The 22990-nt window shown below is 35.1% G+C and overlaps 1 protein-coding gene across 2 annotated transcripts; it reads right to left on the bottom strand.

The window, feature by feature from the left end:
- Positions 1 to 2046: 2046 nt before the first annotated feature.
- On the bottom strand, positions 2047 to 22761 carry CYP1A1 (cytochrome P450 1A1). 2 transcript variants are annotated; one of them, XM_056806330.1, is made up of 7 exons: positions 22597 to 22761; positions 17810 to 18649; positions 17109 to 17232; positions 16882 to 16971; positions 16668 to 16788; positions 14561 to 14647; positions 2047 to 4413 (listed from the first exon to the last, which is right to left on the bottom strand). In XM_056806330.1, exons 2-7 carry the CDS (start codon positions 18629 to 18631, stop codon positions 4278 to 4280), a joined length of 1380 nt encoding a protein of 459 aa, XP_056662308.1. In that variant the 5' UTR covers positions 18632 to 18649; positions 22597 to 22761; the 3' UTR covers positions 2047 to 4277. The 2 variants fall into 2 exon arrangements, with proteins under 2 accessions (XP_056662308.1, XP_001373113.3); XM_001373076.5 differs by having other exon boundaries at positions 2047 to 4578; positions 22597 to 22760.
- Between the last annotated feature and the right edge of the window lie 229 nt (positions 22762 to 22990).

Raw genomic sequence — 22990 nt, 5'->3', positions numbered from 1 at the left:
CTTCAAGATGGGTACTCTATTCACTGTGTTTTCTAGGTGCCCTACAAATAAAATATTTGCAGTAAATGCAAGTTAATTTTGAGATGGGGAGAAGGGCTCACTGATAAGAGATTAGGAAATATCTCTAATAAGAGATAACATCTAAACTGGGTTTTAAAGAAAGCACCTTAGCTTCCTTTCTAAGAGACAGATAAGGACACAATTATTTGGGGGCATGAGGAGAGTCTATAGAAAGTCACAGAAACAAGAGAGGGAATGTTATGTTTGAAGAAAAGTAAAGTGAGTCAACTAACCCCCAGAGTACATTTAAGGGAGTAATAAGATTCAAATGCTAAGTATAAACTTCAAAGAGTTCTCCTGGCTTTTCTTGTATGACTTCCTGGTTTGCAGGATTTCCTGTTCTTGGCAAAATCTCTTACAACATATTGTAAGAAATGCATATGAAAAATTGAGAAATGCATAGGAAGACTTTTTATGACATGATACATGCTAAAGTAAGATAACCAGGAGTTAAACATATTGCCTATAACAAGAAAAATGGAAGGAGCTCAAACTGAAATTAAATGCTTTGACCAAGTTTGGCCACTAGGTAGAGATGGAGATACCTCTTTTTCTTTACTGGAGAGCTGTAGATGAGTAGTAGTAGTCTCTCGGAAGCCAAGAATGAGGATTGTATTTGTACATTATCATCTATTGATGTACCCTCATGTGGCTGTGAAGTCCAAAGACTGAGGCACAAAGTTTGTGGCACATGGGGCATGGGATGCTAGTTGTTATGGGAGGTGCTGAGTAGGTGTAGATATTAAATACACTGTCTGACATTGCTAATGTTGGTAAGATTTACTAAACTGATTTTGTAGCTTTATTTTTTAAAATCTTTGTTAAAAGAGATGGCTCACAGTGTAGTGTAGGGAAAGGAAATATATCCAGAAGTGAATATTATATAAACATCAATAAAATTGATACATTATTTAAAAAAGAATATCACATTGGCAACTATGTAGAAAAAGAATTAAAAATGGGAGACTTCGGGTAGGAAGACTAATTAAGGAGTTAATTTTAAAATGCAAATGAGGTAATGAGGGTCTAAACTAGGAGATGAACATCATATTGAAGAATAATTCTGATAGGATTTAGATAACTCTCCACTATTTGAAATTTCTTCTAAGGAAGAAATGAGCACACACCACCTCCACATGTGTACATGTACATATATATTTTCATTTATATTAATGTATTTCTCTATGAGTGAAATGATGACTGAATCATCACTATGTATATCAACTATTAAGTTGTACTACTGAATATTAAAATACAATCACAGGTCTAAAGTCATAAATATAGACTTGAGTGACACAGAACAGTAAGATATGATTTCTTTTTTTACCCTTACACCAAATGACACAAAACAGCTGATGATTTTATAATTATTAGTCTTCGGTCTTTATAATGATTAGTCTTCAGTCAATTCTCTCTGCTTTGGAGTCTTCAGAATGCTAAGCCTGAAGTTGAAAAAACCTGGGTTCAAATATAACTTTGGAGTTTAAACATATATGTGTGATTTTGAAGAAATAAATTATTTCCTCAAAATCTTGGTTTTGTCATATCTAAGAGAATAATAAAAATATTATTATCTACCTAATAGTATTATTGTAAGTTTAAAATAAGATAAAATGAGGAAGAGGATAAAATACTTGTTCTGGAATCAAGAAGGCTCATCCTCCTGGGTTCAAATGTGACTTCAGACATTTAATAACTGTGTGATCCTGGGAGAATCACTTAACCCTCTTTGTCTCAATTTCCTCACCGGTAAAATGAGCTGGAGAAGGAAACAGCAAGATACTCCAGTATGTACTGTTTGTCAAGAAAACCACAAATGGGGTTAACTAGAATCAGACACAATAGAAATGACTTAACAAATACAAATGCATTGATGTATACATATACATTTATAATATATTTATGCTTACACACTTGTGTAGAGAATGAATACACCAGAATCATAAGCTCTATCAGTGCCTACATAAATATGCATACACACACAAATACTTTGTAAATATTTGATTTTTTATTTCCCATATGAATGAAAAACAAATTAGATATGAACATGTGCATAAGACCATCCTGAGATACAGCTCATAATCCATTATTACTTCAGCAAGAAACTGATTTGCTAAAGGAATAAGTATCATATAAATTTTCTCTACATTTTAATTAGGACATTTATTCTCATACTATTATTGTCCATCTTTATAATGATCTAAAATATATTTAAGACAAATATATCTATATTTTCCATAACAGAGTAACATTAATTATGCTTAAGATTACAGTAAAATGTGAAGTAGTTTATGATAATCCAATTAAAATGAAATTGCTGAAATAACATTTCTCACTTCTAGACAAACAAACCACAAATTCCCATGGTATTACAAACATTACTAATGTTCACTTTCGAGAGTATTTTACATATGTTAAAAGCTTTGTAATTTCTCTACTAGAGAATCTTGACAAGTCCTACCTGAGGTAGGTTACTTTTATTAACATGAAAAGACTTCAGGCATAGAACCCATTAAGACCACTCAGCACACATAATTTCAATTAGAACTCCTAGGCTAAATTTTATAATTTGTAAATATCACAAATGAATTGTTTTGAGGGATTTTTTGCCTTCAAAAATTTCAAGCATATTTGTAGCAAAGACATCTAATTTTAAGACCTAGACGTGGAATTGGATACAATTTGAAAGAGCCAGCAATTCTAAATTTCACCTTTTCAAAAAGGTTGTTAAAGTTAGCCTATTTCTAGGCTTATAATTATCACTTGTCACTTAGTCCAGCCCCTTCATTCCACAGATGAAGAAATTGAAGCTTGTACAGTCTAAGTGCCTAGTGCAGGGTAATACAGATAGAGTGGAGCAGGAGTAGGTAAGATTTGGACCACATTTCCTAACTCGATAATTAGCATTTTTCCCAAAACACCAAGTCACCTCACTTATAGATGATGGGACACACTCTGTGGAATGCTGTTGGGAACTTTACAATAATATCACTACCTCTTTTATTGATAACAAATATTACTTCATGTTAAAAGCAATAACACTAGTTGAGATGAGATGAGCAAATTCTGCGATTCCATTCATATAAAGAACTCCTTGAATGAGGAAGCTTCCGATTCTACAAATACAAGTTTGTTCCTTTCTGGTCAATTTAGAGTCTTAAGGAATGACTCTTCTAAAGTCATTTAGTCAATATGTATCAGGAAGAACTTACTGATTCTGAATCCAGGTCTTGAATCAATATGCTTTATATTAAACTACAAATGATAAATTATTCCTTGCAAAATTATCTCATGTTATCAAAGGAGTTTCCATAGGCTCTTATAAAATTTCAAATTTTCATTAGGAGGGTACCTGAACTCAAATGTTTCTATGTGTTTTTACTATGGCCTAGGTAATTCAGTCATATGCAAATGAAACTTTGTCTCTTTTTATCTCTGTCTGTCTCTTTCTGACTCTCTTACTCTATTTCTTTCTGTCTCTGTTTCTCCTCCTTTTCATTTCCCTGATTTTCATATATCATCTTGTTTAATCACAGAGTTACTAAAGTTAGGGTATAGTGGTAGAAGCAACAGATTTGTACTGAAATAAAATATGATCCCTGAAGCAGTGAAGAAAAGCAATAATATATAATAATATAAAAAATAATAAAAATGATAATGTTGGCAACATGATGATGATGATAATGAAGATGACAAAAATTCTTTACACATGACATGGTGTTTTACACATATTGTCTCATTTGATCCTCATAAAAATCTTGTGAATTGTTTTTTCCAAAGGTTTCTAATGACATTCTCCAATTAAAAACACCCCTTTCTCATTTTCTGTTTTCAATGCAACTCTTAAAATCTAAACTCAAGACCTCATCTTTTCTAAGAAACCTTCCTGATTATTCTGGGCTATTCTGATCTCTCTATTTTCCAATCTTTTTTAACCTTCATCACTTAGTCCAAACATCTGGTAATGAGATTAATATTTATTTGCATAGTTCTGTAATAGGTTTATATGATTATGTCTTAGTTTCCTTATTGAGATTTTAGGCTCCTCACAGATCTTTATCTTACACTTTTGGATCTTTCACAGTGGTATAGTAAACCCTACATGGAACTGAGAGCAAAGCTCATGGATTGTTTTTTATCTTCAAATTACTTAAGTACATTATATGCAGGGATTTTCTTCAATTTACATTTTAAATTCTTTTAACTCAATTGAGACACTAAGTTGAGGAATTCACATGGAAGCGAGGTTCTACTATGAGTTGATAGGGTTTGGGCTTCATGACTAAACCATATACAGGGGTCAAATCCAGCTGGACTTCTGGGCATTTCTTCAATTTTAGCTGCTGCAAGATACTGACAATAAAAATAAAAACCTCATTTCGAGCAACATCTTCTCCCAAGCATTTCCTAATTCCCATTCCAAAAATCAAGACTTTTTCAACCAAATTTTTATTCATCTCTCCTTTTTCATTTAGAAATCTCTCAGGTTGGAATGAGTCAGGATTTTCCCAAAGAGTTCTACATTAAACAAAATAAGAAAGAAACATAAGGAATATATTTTTAAAGATTTTTTTAAATTTTCCCAATTTCATGCAATAACAATTTTCAACATACATTTTCTGAAATTATAAGATCCAAATTGTTTCCGTCTTCCTTCCCTTTCTCTCTCAGAGATGGTAAGCAATTTGATTTGGGTCATACATGTATTGTCATCCAAAATATTGGTCATGGAAATTTTTTTAATGGAAATTTTTTAAAGTACCTTTCATTGATTATATATACATATGTTAATTTTAATAAGAGAATCACAAATAAGTATTTGTAGGGGAGCAAGGTGGTGTAGTGGATACAAGACCTAGTCTGCAGTCAGAAAGACCTGAGACTTGAGTTTCAATACAGCTTCAGATGCTTTCTATTTGTGTAACCAAGGACAAATCACTGAATCCTGTTTGTTTCAGTTGTCACATTGGTAAAATTAGCTGGAGAAGGAAATGGCAAGCCATTCTAGTATCTTTGCCAAGAAAACCCCAAATGTGGTAATGTAAATTCAGAGACAACTGAAATGACTACTAACAACTGACAAAGCATTTTTAAATTCTAAATCAGTATATAATCATTTTCCCCAAAATGTACTTTGTCTGACGTAACAGTCAATGCAAATATAAAAATGGACAGCTCATTAACCATAGCATGTATATTCACAAGATTAGCTTTCAGAAAATATTATTGAAATCATGACATCGGGTGGAAAATAACTAGTTCCTGCAGAAAGTAAATGGCAATTCCTTAAACAATTTTTATCTAACAACAAAATTTATCTAGTCTTTTCTACTCTGATATTTTTCTCAAAATGTCATTCAGAAAATTTCAGAAATACGATATAAAAGATCAAGATTATGAAAGATACCTTCATCACAAAAATCAACTGGGACATGGATTTCTTTGTACCTATTTAGTTGTTGTTGTGAGTCATTTCAGACTGTTCATGACCTATCTCATTTGAAGTTTTCTTGGCAAAGATATTGGAGTTGTTTGCCATTTCCTTATCCAGCTCTTTTTTTAAAAAATAATATTTTATTTGATCATTTCCAAGCATTATTCATTAAAGACAAAGATCATTTTCTTTTCCTCCCCCCACCCCCCATAGCTGACGCGTGATTCCACTGGGTGTCACATGTGTTCTTGATTCGAACCCATTTCCATGTTGTCAATATTTGCATTAGAGTTTCGTTTAGAGTCTCTCCTCTGTCATGTCCCCTCAACCGCTGTAGTCAGGCAGTTGCTTTTCCTCGGTGTTTCCACTCCCATAGTTTATCCTTTGCTTATGAATAGTGTTTTTTTTTTTCTCCTAGATCCCTGCAGATTGTTCAGGGACATTACACCACCACCAATGGAGAAGTCCATTACGTTCGATTATACCACAGTGTATTAGTCTCTGTACAATGTTCTCCTGGTTCTGCTCCTCTCGCTCTGCATCACTTCCTGGAGGTTGTTCCAGTCTCCATGGAATTCCTCCACTTTATTATTCCTTTTAGCACAATAGTATTCCATCACCAACATATACCACAATTTGCTCAGCCATTCCCCAATTGATGGGCATCCCCTTGTTTTCCAGTTTTTGGCCACCACAAAGAGTGCAGCTATGAATATTTTTGTACAAGTCTTTTTGTCCATTATCTCTTTGGGGTACAGACACAGCAGTGCTATGGCTGGATCAAAGGGTAGACATTCTTTTGTTGCCCTTTGGGCATAGTTCCAAATTGCCCTCCAGAATGGTTGGATCAGTTCACAACTCCACCAGCAATGGATTAATGTCCCTACTTTTCCACATCCCCTCCAGCATTCATTACTATCCAGCTCTTTTTAAAGATGAGAAAACTAATGCAAATAGAAGTTAAGTGACTTGCCCAGGACCACATAATTATTGAGGGTCTGAGGCTGGATTTGAACTCCAGTCTTTCTGATGCTAGGTCCAGCACTCTATCCATTGTGCTACCTCATTGTTACCCCTATTGATTAGTGCAGGGGAAATCCCATTGTGCTTTTATAGGATATAAGAGCAATCCTCAATGTGTACTTAACAAGATTACCTTGAATGTATCTCTCTTACTTCTGACTTTTGTTAGCAAATATGTTTGTGCTGTACTCTATCAATAGAAGCTAATTTGCTATGTTTCCTATCAGGCCCCTTCATACTATTGTATACAGCAGAATCATGCTTCCATTGAGGATCAAATGAAATAATATTTGTACTTCGAAAAACTTAAAATTTACATGTAAAAATTTGTGACTAAAATAGCCATAAATTCCAACTCAAGGAGTCCTCTATTACTTCATAGATTTCAAGCCTTTTTGGCCACTAAAATCTGATCTTTCCCACACTTCCCTTCCCTTAGGAAAGGCCTATTATTACCTATCATGTCTGTTTGGAACAATTATCTAACAGTATCAATTTATCTAAGACTACAACCTCCATAGAACACTTGACCCTGAACTTGTAAGGTTTACCTGGCTACTATATATAGTTAAATATTCCTCAAAAATCTAAGTATTCCCCAAGTCAACAAGCAATTATTAAGAACCAACTTGAACTTCTTTGAACAAGAAAATTTATCTCCTGCATTTGAAATGTTCTTCCCTTTCCCTTCTGCCTCAGTTTTCCTAAGTATTCCATTCAAAGCCCACCTTATATAGTAGATCTTTACTTAGACCTCTAATTCCTGTGCATCAAATGATGAATGGTTAAAGAAAGTTGTGTGCTTGAATGTAAATGAGGATTATTGTGCCCAAAAATGATAATGAATAGGGAAGATTATGGGAAGCTTTCTATAAATCAAGGCAAAACAAAGTAGCAGAACCAGGAAAATAAAATGCTTGATGAATACAACGATATAAAATGGAAAGTAGAGCAATAGAAATAAAATTGAATTTTGTGCAGTTGTAATGATCATGCTTAGTCCCAATGGAAAAAAATATGAGAAAGCATCTCTTCCCATACTCTGCTTCTTTACAGACATCAAGGGTTACAGATATGGAACACTGAATATGTCACACTTCTTTAATGTGTGAATTATTTTTGATGAATTTTTGTTTCTTATTTTTCATTCTCTGTTATATGAGATGACTTTTGGGAAGGGGGAGTCACTAATGATACACTGGGAAATACATGTGAGGTGAAGAAAAAAGCGATACCAAAAAATTGATTTTTTTTTAAAAGAGCAGTTCCTAACTTCATAAATACTTGGACATGGCCTTTTTTAAAAATTTGGGATGAAGTAAGATATAATGATTTGTCTTTTTAGCTGAATCAATGTAGGATTTACTATGTGGAGTTGGACATCTAATCTGTTCTTTTGGGTCAACTGGAAACTAAACAATCTTACATGATGATGCAGTATAACAATATCTGATAACTGAACTTCTTTAAAAGACACTAAAGCAAGGGGGCGGAGTCAAGATGGCAGCTTAGCAAGCAGCAAAAGTTCAGACCTCGTGGAAGACCCTTCCTCACCAATACAGACTGAATGCTCCTAGGGCTCCGAAATTCAATCTGAACAACAGGACAGAAGCGGGGAACCCTCCTTCTAGAAAACCCCCAAAAGCCAGAATCCGAGAATACTTAGGGCTAAGGGGAAGGCAGAGGGTAGGTCCCAGGACCCCTCCCCCACAACCCAGAGGGCTGAGCCCCCAGCAGCAGGGGGAACCTCTGAGCAGGCAAAGATGCTGGTTTGCAGGGTCTACCTTGTGAGCAGCGGGGCGCTAGGCTCAGAGCATTCAGCTTGGACAGCGGGGAGGAAGCCAGGGAGAAATGGACAGTGGCTGTGGCTGGGTCCCTCCATTGGGCTCCAGTCTCACCCTTGCCTCAGGCACATCCAGACCAATCCAGTTGAACTAATCCCATCAGAACTCCTCAGAGTTTCTGGAGGCGGGCAAAGGCACTTGCAGACAGCTGAGAAGCATCTGGAGAGAACTGGAGAGAGCCTGGGCAGCCCAGCCTTCCAGGAGTCTTCAGAGCCTCAGTGCTTCATACCACATACAGCCCAACCCACTTGAACTCAATCCAATCAAAAGCCTCCAGAGGACAGGGAAGCTAACATTCCTCCCCTAGAGACTGTACCAAGAGATCTGACAAAGCTCCAAGAGGGGAGACTGATAGCCCCAAAACCAAAACAAAATGAGAGGAGCAAGAGCACAGCCAAATATGGGGAGCAAAGAAGGGATAAACTCGAGCAAACAACAGAAAAAGAAGAAAGAAATTACAATAGATAGTTTCTGCACAGGTAATGAACAAAGAGTGAATGAAACAGAGGGGGAGGACCCAGCAAAGGAAAAATCAGAAATCCCAGCAAATTGGATAGAGGCTTTGGAAGAACTCAAAATGCAATTCAAAACACAATTAAGAGAGGCTGAAGACAATTGGGAAAAGAACTAAAAACTAAGATAAGTCATCTAGAAACAGAAAATAGTGTCTTGAAAGCCAAAATCAACCAGCTGGAAAATGAGGCAAAGGAGATGAAAGATGAGGCAAAGCAGATGAAAGATGAGGTGAAGAAGATGAAAGATGACCTCCAAAGAAAATCAGACCAAAAGGAAAAGGACAACCAAAAAACTAAGGATGAAATCCAGTCTTTAAGAACCAGAATACAACAGCTTGAATCAAGCGACCTCACAAGGCAGCAAGACACTATAAAACAAAACCAAAAGAATGAAAAAATTGAGGAAAATATGAAGCATCTCATTCACAAAACAGAGGATTTAGAAAATCGTTCAAGAAGAGACAATTTAAGAATTATTGGCCTACCAGAAGACCATGACAAAAGAAAAAGCCTGGACATTATATTACAGGAAATTATTACAGAAAACTGCCCCGAAATCCTTGAGCAAGAGGGAAAAGTGGAGATTGATAGAATCCACAGATCACCTCCTGTACTTAATCCCCAACTGACAACACCCAGGAATGTTATAGCCAAATTCAAGAACTATCAGACCAAAGAAAAGATATTACAAGCTGCCAAGAAGAAGTCATTCAGATACCAAGGAACCACAGTGAGGATAACTTCAACTCAGGATCTGGATGCATCCACACTGAAAAAAAGAAAGGCATGGAATACAATATTCTGGAAAGTGAGGGAACTAGGTCTACAACCAAGAATCAACTACCCAGCAAAACTGACTATATTCTTACAGGGCAAAGTATGGTCATTCAACAAAAAAATAAAATTTCAAGAATTCGTAAAGAAAAGCCCAGACCTGAACAGAAAATTTGATGTCCAAGCACAGAACTCAAGAGAATCATCAAAAGGTAATTAAAAAAGAGGGGGAAAACGAAAAAAAAAATTTAAGAGACTCAATAAGTTAAAATGATATGTATCCCTATAATAAAAGAGGTCATTGGTAACTCTTAAAAACTGTTGTTATTAGCTGGGCAGCAAAAAGAAGTATACTTAGAGGGAACAGCAACAAACTGTATAGGATGAAAGGACCAGACATAAATAGGTATATAGATATATGCATGTAAAAAAACATATGCATGAGTATGCATATATACATAGTTATATAACTAGAGCTTAAAATAGGTTAATATTAAAAGAAATGGGAAAAGAAACAAATGGGGGTAAATTTATATGTCATAAAGAAGCTCATGGTGGGAGGGGGGAGAACATCAATACACTGGAAGGGTAAAGAGGTCAGAGACAGGAAATACTCAACTTTTACGTGATTTGAAAGTGACTCAAAGAGGGAAAAACAATCCAATCCATTGGGGGCAGAGAATAGATTTGCACCCTATAGGGGAGTAGAAGGGTAACAAATGGTCTGGTGGGGAGGGAAGCAGTACAAGAGAGGGAGGTGCTGTCTACAAGAAACACATATGAGAAAGGTAGATACACATACGGTTAAAGTAAGAGGGTGGAGCCAAATCTATTGGGCATCAACTGACAAAAAGAAGGCAGGAGTCGCAATCATGATATCCGACAAAGCCAAAGTAAAAATAAATCTAGTTAAAAGAGATAGGGAAGGTAATTACATCCTGATAAAAGGCAGTATAGACAGTGAGGAAATATCTGTACTCAACATGTATGCACCAAATGGCATAGCATCCAAATTTCTAAAGGAGAAACTAGAGGAACTCAAGGACGAAATAGATAGAAAAACTATACTAGTGGGAGATCTGAACCTTCCTCTATCCGAACTATATAAATCAAACCAAAAAATAAATAAGAAAGAGGTAAGAGAAGTGAATGAAATCTTAGAAAAATTAGAGTTAGTAGACGTGGAGAAAAATAAATAGGGACAAAAAGGAATATACCTTCTTTTCAGCAGCACATGGTACATTCACAAAAATTGACCATGTATCAGGGCATAAAAACATTGCAAACAAGTGCAAAAGAGCAGAAATAATAAATGCAACTTTCTCAGATCACAATGCAATGAAAATAATAATTAGTAAGGGAACATGGAGAGGTAAATCGAAAATTAATTGGAAAATAAACAATACGATTCTCCAAAACCAGTTAGTTAAAGAACAAATCATAGAAACAATTAAAAATTTCATTGAAGAAAATGGCAATGATGAGACATCCTTTCAAAACCTATGGGATGCAGCCAAAGCAGTACTCAGCGGGAAATTTATATCCTTGAGTTCATATATTAACAAATTAAGAAGGGCAGAGGTCAATGAATTGGGCATGCAAATTAAAAAATTCAAACGTGAACAAATTAAAAATCCTCAGATGAAGACTAAATTAGAGATCCTAAAACTCAAAGGAGAAATTAATAAAATTGAAAGCCAAAGAACTATTGATTTAATAAATAAGACTAGAAGCTGGTACTTTGAAAAAACAAATAAAATAGACAAAGTACTAGTCAGTCTAATTAAAAAAAGGAAAGAAATAAACCAAATTGACAGTATCCAAGATGAAAAAGGAGACCTCACCTCTAATGAAGAGGAAATTAATGCAATCATTAAAAACTACTATGCCCAATTATATGGCAACAAATATGGCAATCTAGGTGATATGGATGAATACTTACAAAAATATAAATTGCCTAGACTAAAAGAGGAAGAAATAAATTACCTTAACAACCCCATTTCAGAAAAAAGAAATTGAACAAGCCATCAATGAATTCCCTAAGAAAAAATCCCCAGGTCCAGATGGATTCACAAATGAATTCTATCAAACATTCAAAGAACAACTAATCCCAATATTAAACAAACTATTTGACAGAATAGGTCAAGAAGGAGTTCTACCAAATTCATTCTACGACACAAACATGGTACTGATCCCAAAGCCAGGCAGGTCAAAAACAGAGAAAGAAAACTATAGACCAATCTCCCTAATGAATATAGACGCAAAAATCCTAAATAGGATACTAGCAAAAGACTCCAGCAAGTCATCACAAGGGTCATCCACTATGACGAGGCAGGATTCATACCAGGAATGCAAGGATGGTTCAATATTAGGAAAACCATCCACATAATTGACCATATTAACAAGCAAACTGACAAAAATCACATGATTATCTCAATAGATGCAGAAAAAGCCTTTGATAAAATACAACACCCATTCCTATTGAAAACACTAGAAAGTATAGGAATAGAGGGCCTTTCCTAAAAATAATAAACAGTATATATCTAAAACCATCACCAAACATCATCTGCAATGGGGATAAACTAGAAGCCTTTCCAATAAGATCAGGAGTAAAACAAGGATGCCCATTATCACCTCTATTTAACATTGTACTAGAAACACTAGCAGTAGCAATTAGAGAAGAAAAAGAAATTGAAGGTATTAAAATTGGCAATGAGGAGACCAAGCTTACACTCTTTGCAGATGAGATGATGGTTTACTTAAGGAATCCTAGAGAATCAACCAAAAAGTTACTCAAAATAATCAACAACTTTAGCAAAGTTGCAGGATACAAAATAAACCTGCATAAATCATCAGCATTTCTATATATCTCTAACCCATTTCAGCAGCAAGAATTAGAAAGCGAAATACCATTCAAAATTACCCTAGACAATATAAAATACTTAGGAATCTATCTGCCGAGACAAACACAGGAACTATATGAACACAACTACAAAACACTTTCCACACAGCTAAAACTAGATCTAAACAATTGGAAAAACATTGATTGCTCATGGGTGGGACGAGCTAACATAATAAAAATGACAATCCTACCCAAATTAATTTACTTATTTAGTGCCATACCCATTGAACTACCAAAAAACTTCTTTATTGAATTAGAAAAAAACATAACTAAGTTCATTTGGAAGAACAAAAGATCAAGGATATCCAGGGAAATCATGAAAAAAATGCAAAGGAAGGAGGACTTGCAGTCCCAGATCTCAAGCTATACTATAAAGCAGTGGTTATCAAAACAATTTGGTACTGGCTAAGAGACAGAAAGGAGGATCAATGGAATAGACTTGGTGTAAATGATGTCAGCAAGACAGTTTATGACAAACCCAAAGACCCCAGCTTTTGGGACAAAAATCCATTATTTGATAAAAAAAAAACTGCTGGGAAAATTGGAAGACAGTGTGGGAGAGATTAGGTTTGGATCAACACCTCACACCCTACACCAAGATAAATTCGGAATGGGTGAATGACTTGAACATAAAGAAGGAAACTAGGTGAACAAATTAGGTGAACACAGAATAGTATACCTGTTAGACCTCTGGGAATGGAAAGATTTTAAAACCAAGCAAGACTTAGAAAGAGTCACAAAATATAAAATAAATAATTTTGACTACATCAAATTAAAAAGTTTTTGTACAAACAAAACCAATGTAACTAAAATCAGAAGGGTAGCAACAAATTGGGAAACAATCTTCATAAAAACCTCTGACAAAGGTTTAATTACTCAAATTTACAAAGAGCTAAATCAACTATACAAAAAATCAAGCCATTCTCCAATTGATAAATGGGCAAGGGACATGAACAGGCAGTTCTCAGCCAAAGAAATCAAAACTATTAATAAGCAATGAAAAAGTGTTCTAAATCTCTTATAATCAGAGAGATGCAAATCAAAACAACTCTGAGGTATCACCTCACCCCTAGCAGATTGGCTAACATAACAGCTATGGAAAGTAATGAATGCTGGAGGGGATGTAGCAAAGTAGGGGCACTGATTCATTGCTGGTAGAGTTGTGAATTAATCCAACCATTCTGGAGGGCAATTTGGAACTATGCCCAAAGGGCGATAAAAGACTGTCTGCCCTTTGATCCAGCCATAGCACTACTTGGCTTGTACCCCAAAGAGATAATAAGGAAAAAGACTTGTACAAGAATACTCATAGCTGCACTCTTTGTGGTGGCCAAAAATTGGAAAATGAGAGGATGCCCTTCAATTGGGGAATCTCTGAACAAATTGTGGTATATGTTGGTGATGGAATACTATTGTGCTAAAAGGAATAATAAAGTGGAGGAATTCCATGGAGACTGGAACAACCTCCAGGAAGTGATGCAGAGCGAAAGGAGCAGAACCAGGAAAACATTGTACACAGAGACTGATACATTGTGGTACAATCGAAGGTAATGGACTTCTCCATTAGTGGCAATGCAGTGTCCCTGAACAATCTGCAGGGATCTAAAAAACACTATCCACAAGCAGAAGATAAACTGTGGGAATAAAAATACCGATGAAAAGCAACTGCTTGACTACAGGGGTGCAGGGGATATGACTGAGGAGAGACTCTAAATGAACACTCTAATGCAAATACCAACAACATGGAAATGGGTTTGAATCAAGAACACATGTGATACCCAGTGGAATTGCGTGTGGGCTATGGGAGAGGTGGTGGGAGGGAGGGGAGGGAAGAAAAGAAAATGATCTTTGTTTCCAATGAATAATGTTTGGAAATGACCAAATAAAAATTAAAAAAAAAAAAAGACACTAGAGCAAATAAGACTGGAAGGAAGGAAGTTTGGGTATGGTATGGTTGGGTAAGTCTTTGTTCCTTCAACTTTGCAGAAGAATTTTAATAGATACTTACTCATCATGATTTACTTGATACATATTAAAAAACACACAGGTTTTCTGAGGAATGAAATATCCATTGAGAGTTGTATCCTTGGTAGTACTAGGAAAATAAAATTTATAAAATGTATTTTAATTGAGTATCAATTTTTTTTTTTTTTGCTTTAAGATTGAGATACAAGAGAGTTCCAGGTACTTTTATCAAAATAATGGCATCTCATACTCAGGAAGTTTTAGTCTCTCATAATACCAAATGTCATTCATATCAGTTACGAAAATCTATGCAAATGAGGCTAAACAGAAACAGGATCAGTCAATATCCACAAAGCATTATGTGTTGCCAAATTGTAGACATATATTCATAGGATCAGAAAATGAAACATCTTCTAGCCCAATGGTCCTGAACACAGAAATGGATCAGATTATATGTTGACTTGGAAAACCACAAATTAACATTATCTATGTTGTATTGTATATTAACTTATTTTGTTAATCATTTGCCAATTATATATTAATCCGGCTCTCCTCCACTTGAAAGCCAGTGAGCATCAAGTTTGGCACCTCTACCCTCTTCTGAAGAGAACACTATCTATGTAAAGAGGAGGGTAAAATGTCAAGATATCATCAGTCTAGTCCAAAATTATGAAAATTTAAAAAAAAGATTTCTCATGTCTTAACAGGTAAGTACTTAACTTAAAATGCAGGAAGAGACATATATCATATATTTTCAGACATGGTCAATGTGGGAATTGGTTCTGATAGACTATGCTGCTATATGTTAAGGGATTTCTTGTATTTTTTTCATTTGTTCAATGGAAGTGAAAGTAGGAGGGACAGATTTTTTTTAAAAAAAGGAAAAAAATAAAAGAATTGAAAATGATCTATGATCATTTCTGGTGATAAATTCTATGATCATAACACTGTCCTTAAGCTATTAGACTATATTCCTTAAATGGCAATGCCATAAAATCAAATATCATTGGAGTCCTAAGTGAAAATTGTATTGTCTTATAGAGCCCAAGGAGATTGTGACTTGCTGGAGGTCACTTACACTGCCATCATATGAGGTGAAATTTGGACCCAGGTCTCCTTACTTGAAAGACAAGTGACAGTGATACTCAGAGAAGTTAAATCACTTCGGTCGCAGTCTTAAAGACTGTGAGATACATAATCAAGATTTAAACTGAGATCCTCTTTTTCCAAATTAAGCAATCTTACTACCTCAACATGCTACTTCCCAGAATATAGGATAAGTTCATGTGCTCCTGAAAAGTCATGTGTTAACTTTGCCGATATGAATTTTATTTACATTTCAGTGTGAGATCTGGCTATTTAAAAGAATACTGAAGTGAATACTTTTTTACAAGAGGGAGCCTATCTGCAAACCAGATACTAATATACTGACTTTGTATGTTTGAAAGGGATGTCCAGCTCTAGTTTCCATTCTTCATAGTGTTATATAACACCACTCCCCTTAAAAATATTGCTCTGAGAAAGCATTTCAGCAATTCAACTAATTTCCCTTCCCAAATAACAACTCTTGTTTCAGCAGTGGGCTAAATTCCCATTTGCACAAAACACAATAAAACAAATAAAAGATGCTTCTACACCAAAAATAAATAAATAAATAAATAAGGATAAAAGTATTTAATGAGAATTTCCTAAAAAAAATTTCTACATAATTATAAACCTGCCAATACATCAAAAATCACTCCCATAAATTGAGATGTAATTCTTAATAGCAAACTTAAAAACAACAATGCTCAAATATTCCTTAAAATACAGTGGTATTTGATTATCTATTTACCTTGACATAAGGTTTTATAGGGCTTTCAGATTCAAATTAGAGACACAGAAAGGCAGGGGAGAGCAGGAAAAAGAGAGAGACAGACAGACAGACAGACAGACAGAGCAGAGATATTAGTTTTGAAAAACTATTCCTCCAAAATCCCTTTCCTCAACCTGAAATATTCACTGTAGTTTTTTAAAATCAAAATGGGTCAGCATCTAAACACAGATTTTAAAACATTTACATTTTTTCAAGACCTCAGCTTAAGGAATTGAAGTAAATCCCCATTGTTTCCATTTAAAGGTCACATAAAGAGATGGGGCCACATGCTTACCAGTGAGGAATAGTGAATGGAACAAATGTGGTATGCCTGAAGATTTCATTTATAAAAGCTTCTGTGTAGGGTAAATTCTTTCTGTCTTTAAATCTGGGTGGTTTAAAGCCAATAATTCCATCTGCAGAAAGTAAATACTTAGCTTAATGATAATGATAGGTTGTGGAATATCACATAACTAGATTGCATTTTTATTATTATAACATGATGTTACCAATCTCTTCATGGATTTTTGCTTGTATTTCTGGGTAGTAAATCAAGTAGAGAAAGCTCCAATGTAGAAATCCTGACACTGTTTCAAACCCTGTAAAATATGGTGAAATGTGCTCCTTAGAGAAGAAATAGATTAACAAATTCACTCTCATCAATGGGCAGCATAAAGAAGTTTAAAGCATTTTAAATTATCCCTTCCAATTTAGGATTATATACAATGGTACATACCAGCTCCAAAGATGTCACTCACAGTGCTTATGATTTCATTGTCACTTAAGGTAGCAGTCTTTATTGTGGCACTTTTGTCACGGCATATACTAACCAGAGCATCAGTAATATCTCTGAGATGATTCTGGGAAAATAAAATTTTGAGCACATTATTCCTCTCCCAACCTTACCCCATCATCAGCCTCATCAACATTTGTTTATTATTAAACCCTGACCTGACTCAAATTATTCTTATGACTTCCTTCCTTATTCCACCTCAGCCATAAAGTGACATGATCATACCCTAGAACTTTCTATCACTCAGAATTATATATAAGTACTGTAGTCATGCTTTCTTCCAAAATGAAGGGTATTTAAAGCAAAAAAATTCCAGAGTTTACATAAGGTTCAATCTGTTGCTAGTTAAAAGCCTTTTGATTAGGATGGGGGCAGGAAAGGATCCACCTGCCTGATCAGATCTATGTAGGATTTGAATACACCTGTAAAAGTCACCTCTGGTCAGATATCTGTAGCCTCTGACAATAATCTACATCTTTAGGAACCAGTTCAATTTCATCTTGTTGACCCTAAAGTGGAAGCAAAAACAAAAAACAAAATCTACCCCCCCCCAGGGGACAGGTGAAATAACACTCTCTTTCATAAGTACTATAAGCCTCTTTTCATTACAAATCCCCTTGGCTGATAGTAATCAAAATTCTTACCTTATCAAACGTGGTAATATGATCTTGTACATGCTGTTCAATAAAGTGATTTAGTTGACAATAAAACTCTCGGGGAGCATGTATAATACGCAGTGGGAGGTAGCGAAAACATGGGATGAAATCAGCTGGGTTAGCTGCACTGGAAGCTTTCAGGAATTCTTCATTTGTTTTAATTATTCTGAGAAACTCCTTATCAAAGTGGCCATACCTCTTGCCAAAGCATAAGGCACAGACAACATTAGCAACAGCACAAGTAATGGAACTTTTGGGGTCAAAGCTGCCTTGCTTCAATGAGAGTTTTGAGAAAATTTTTACCAGTTCAGAAGCTTCTTCAGTGACATGTTCCTCCAGGACACAAGAGCAGGTAGATGATTTGGCTTCTGCTTTGGAAAAGTTTCTTAAAGCATTCATTGCAATTTTTTTATGGAGCTTCCAACTTTCTCCATAGTTTACTGAAAATGAAAGACTTTTGCCCTCAGCAAAGAAGGAAAATGTATACATGTGGGGTCTGCCAGCAAAATTCTCTCCATCTTTGAGCAATCCTTTCTTCACCATTTCTGTCCCGTTCACCACAACCACAGGGACCATTCCCAGCTTGATAAGAAACACATCACCATATTTCTTCTTCATTTCCATAAATGTAAGATAAGGATGATCTCCAAGTTGAAGAAGATTCCCAATTATAGGGAATGGCCTTGGGCCTGGAGGAGACATATGCTTTTTGTTTCTGTTTCCTAGTGCTCTTATAAAAATAAAAACTATCATCAATACTAAAAAAGAAATGGTCACCTCTTTGGAAATGGTTTCTATAACAAACATCATTTTCAGAAAGTAAAACACCTGAAATGGAAAAGAAGTATGTGTTATTGGAAATCTGTCTTATGTGACAATTCTATGGATAGATTAAAAGATTTTTATTTCTCAAAACTTCAGACTCTTTATTTTAGTCACAAATTAATCCTTTACTGATATCTCAATAACAACAACAACAAAATTAACATTAGATACTTAGGAACAACCTATTTCCAAAAAACTTCCACTGACCCTACTATACCACCACTACCACCATCCACCTTTCTAGGACTGTTTTCTCATTATTCTAACTATTTGATTTTAATCCAGTCACATTCCCCAGACCCTCTTTCAACAAAAAGCAATATAAAATGAATATATCCATGTTTGGGCTATATATTACAAATTGATTCAGCTATAGAATCATATGAATTCAAATTCTGAATGTGTTACCTATTACCTGGATGATCTTGGAAAGATTCATTTATCTTGCCTTAAATTCCTCAGTTTCTGTAAAAGGAAGGACTGGTTTAAGTAATCTCTATGGTCCACTGTATATGCTTTGGGGACATATAGTGGTTTCACAGAAGAAAAAATCAGTCAATAATGGAAAAAAAAGGCTTTTTAATTAGAAGCATATTTTGTACAAAAGAAAGCTTTTAACTTGGGGTGAAAGTGGGCCATTGAACCATGACAAGAAGACATTGGGACCATTTTCATCTGAAAGATAAGAGTTGAGGGGTTAAGTCATTCTTCAGAATCAAAAAATGTTAAAATAGGAAAGAATTTCAGGGACTATTTAGTCCACTCCCTGTCAGAAACTCTGAATCTATCCTCTATAGCTTCCCTGAATTTTCATCTTGCGTTTACTTAAAGATCTTCATGATATGGAACTTACATAAATAATCCACTACCTAAATTAAATCCAACTTATGCTTACTACCCCTCATTAGGGAGTGGGTTTTTTACATCCTTTCATCCTTCTTTCCTCTGTCTCTGTCTCTTTCTCTCTCTCTCTCTGTCTCTCTCTCTCTTTCTGTCTCTCTCTCTCCCTTTCTTTGTATCCCCATTGTTTTTATATTCTACTGTGCCAGGAACAGTACCCAGTACATACCACATCATAGGCACTTAATAAATTCAAATTTATTTCTGGAACAGCTAAAAAGCAGTCTGGAAGAAACTAGGCTTAGAACAATACCTTATATAATGTATCACAATACATTCTAAATCGATATGTGACCTTAATATTAAAGATCATATTTTTAAGAGAGAGAAGAGAAATCAATCATATTCCTCTCACACCCATCAGTAGATATATTCTTAATAAAACAAGGGAGAGAGGCAATTAAAAAAAATAGACAACTCTGGTATGCTTGAAAATGAAAGGCTTCTTCAAAGACAAAATTAGTGTACCTGGATTAAGAATAGAAGTGAGTGAATGAGGAAAAAATGCTTCAGATCAAATTTCTCCAATAAGGACTTAGTACCCAAGATACAAAAATAGGTTTCAAATGTATACATGTATAACATACAACATGAATGTATGTGTGTATCTATAAAATATATATATATATATAAGATTAATAGTCATTCCTCAAGTGGTCTAACAATATGAATAAAAGGTTCTCAAAAGAAAATAGCACAGTATTCAAAAGCCCATAAAATAATGTTCCAAATAACTAGTAATAAGAAAAACACAAATCAAAACAAGTTTAATGGTTCATCTCATGTCCTGAAAATTGGCAAATATTACAAAAAGGGCAATAATCAGTGATGCACCCAAACACAAAGATTAATTTTTCACTTTAGTAACGTGAAGTAATGAAGGCATTATGTGATAATAGTCACACTAATACATTGTTGGTAGAGCTATGAATTGGTTCAACCACTTTGAAAAGCAATATGGAACTATGCAAAGTCAATAAATTTTCTATACCATTTGACCCAGAGACTCTGTCATTGGGTCTATACCCTAAGGAAGACATTGATAAGAAGAAAGTCCTCAAAGACATCAAAATATTTAAAACAATACTTTTTATGATTGCAAAGAATTGGAAACAAATTAGATGCTCATTGCCTGGGGAATGGTTAAACAACATGTGATACATGAAGGTAATGTAATATTACCATGTGGTAAGAAATGATACTGTGATAAATGCAGAAAAAAATGAAAGATCTACATGAACTAACACAGAATGAAGTAAGCAAAACCTAGAAAACAATATACAAATGACTACAGCAATGAAATAGAAATAATCAGACACCAAGAAATCAAAAGTGAGTGTAACAAAATTATTAAGATCAAGAATGACTTAAATGAAGAGATATGAGAAGACCCAACCCAGCCCTGGAGGTGAGAAATCTAGTAATGTTATACATGTTTTCTGATTTTTTTCAGTGTATTGGTGAGTTGTGCTAATTTTTTTCCCCTTTCTTTTCTTTTGTCTCTAAAAAATACTACTTTTTATATGCAGAGATTTTCTAGGGGAGAAGATTAACACTGCAGAAAACAATGATGATGTAAAAAAACAAATATCTGTTGATCATGGAGGCTTATACCTTTTTGGTTAAGGGGGACATAAGAGCTTAATGGAGAGAAGACTAAAAAAAAATCCATATTTAATTTTACTTCTGATATGCACTAATTAAATCTTGTACCACTGGCCTATCATTTATCCTTTCAGTGGTCTCAGCAGCTTCCTAAGACCTGAAGTTGGAAAAAAGTTAATCTGTACTGGTTACTTTGCCTACAAAGATGAAATTATAGTTTCAGGACTTACCCCTCTAAAAGAAAAAGCTAAGAAAGATGCTATTCTTTTGTATCAAATTAAGTTTTGATATTAAATTGAACAATGAGTTCTATAATACTTTTCCCAAATGAATTAGTCAATATTTTAAAAACAAATCAATCCTGAAAGCTGAGTGGTCTTCTATATTTTGCAAAATAATGGCTTCATAATTCACCAGCTATTATTTTTCCATTTATTTCCTGTTTCATCTTTCTTTAACTTTGCAAATTTAATAACATTATCTTTTCCTTACCTATATGGTTCCTTGTTGTTCTAAGTGGTTAAAATGTCATCTGAACACAGATTTAAAACACACACACACACATGCATGCATACACACACAGTGCTTGTTCACTGAAGTAAACAATTATCTTTACAAAGCAAAATACCAAATTAGATAGTAGACATGAAAAAATAAACACCGGAAGTTACATTTTATATTTGTGTTTCATATTCCATATAGTTTTCTAAGCTGTCCCAGGATTTTTTTTTAATGCAATGAATCTGTATGATTGTAGAACAAGAGGCTACATACTAGATTCTTTCTGCCCACAAATGTTACTTTCCTTAGGTGCTCTCAGGCCCTCTATAGCAAACAAATTAATTGGCAACTTTCCCAGCTCTGAAAAAATCCTAAAGGAACATTCTGTTTCTGTTTTTCCTGCTGTTTGTTGGAAAAGGAGAATGAGGAAGCAGTGTATAGAACTGCTTGCTTTGTATAATCAGAATACATAACTAGAATGGGACACTTAGTTCTAACCTCTCATTTTACAGAGGAAGAAATCAAGTCTGTGAGAGGAAAAATGACTGGCCAAGATCACCCAGCTACAAAGTGGCAGAGGGAAGGAATTCAGAGGCGGTTCCTTTGATTTAAAATCCCTTTGCCTTTCTCGTGTACTCCAAGTAGCTCCTTAAATGAAAAGTCTACTAGTAATACCAGGGTCTGGGCTTCTGGGCTAACTAATGAGTGTGTTTGAAAAAGACCCTATAGATTTTTGAGCCCACTAAAACCAGCCCTATCTCATTCCGCTGGTTACTCCAGGCTAGAATGCAATTCTCTAGGGCTCCACTTTTTTTCCTCGGCATTCCGAACTGTCTCTTCCTGAGAATATGGTTTCAGGATGAGAAAGTGGGAACTGGGAAAATAGCCTAGAAAATGTTACTGGAGCTAACTCAACAACTCTGATCCTAGGATTTGAAACTTACTTGCAACAAAAGCCCCTAGCCCTCTCCCGTTTCTTTCTTCCTGATTTCGGCGGTCCAACCAGGTTAGAAGGAGAAGTACCCAGAAACCTTGGCGAGGGAACTTCAGAGAACTGGCTAACTTTGGGGTCTGCCGGGCTCTGGTAGAAAAGCCCCCTAGGAATGATAGCGAGGGAGGAGCTAAACCAGGGGTAAAGAGAGGCGGGACAACAAAGTAAGAGAAAAAAAAATTACTGGAATGTTGGCACGAACTCAGAACTGGGAAGAAGGGGAAAAATAAGGAAAAAGACTGAAGAATGAGAGAGAAGTGGAGCCAATCTGTTGGAGGGTGGGTCATCAGAGGAGGGCCAGAACTCGAAAAGAAGTCATTCTAAATAAAGGCAGTGGGTATACTGCC

The sequence above is a fragment of the Monodelphis domestica genome, chromosome 7 (assembly GCF_027887165.1).
Source record: "Monodelphis domestica isolate mMonDom1 chromosome 7, mMonDom1.pri, whole genome shotgun sequence".
Taxonomy (NCBI): Eukaryota; Metazoa; Chordata; class Mammalia; order Didelphimorphia; family Didelphidae; genus Monodelphis; species Monodelphis domestica.
Note: the sequence above shows the minus strand (reverse complement) of the source record. Positions and strands in the feature narration are given on the sequence as shown.

What these genes read in the sequence shown, in the direction of transcription:
- CYP1A1 (XM_001373076.5), bottom strand. Translation starts at nt 18,631, where the DNA reads ATGATGTTTGTTATAGAAACCATTTCCAAAGAGGTGACCATTTCTTTT. An exon ending in ATATTACCACGTTTGATAAG is followed by an intron (nt 17,233 to 17,809) that starts GTAAGAATTTTG and finishes TTATTTTCCCAG; the next exon opens with AATCATCTCAGAGATATTAC. An exon ending in CCATTCACTATTCCTCACTG is followed by an intron (nt 14,648 to 16,667) that starts GTAAGCATGTGG and finishes TTATTTTCCTAG; the next exon opens with TACTACCAAGGATACAACTC.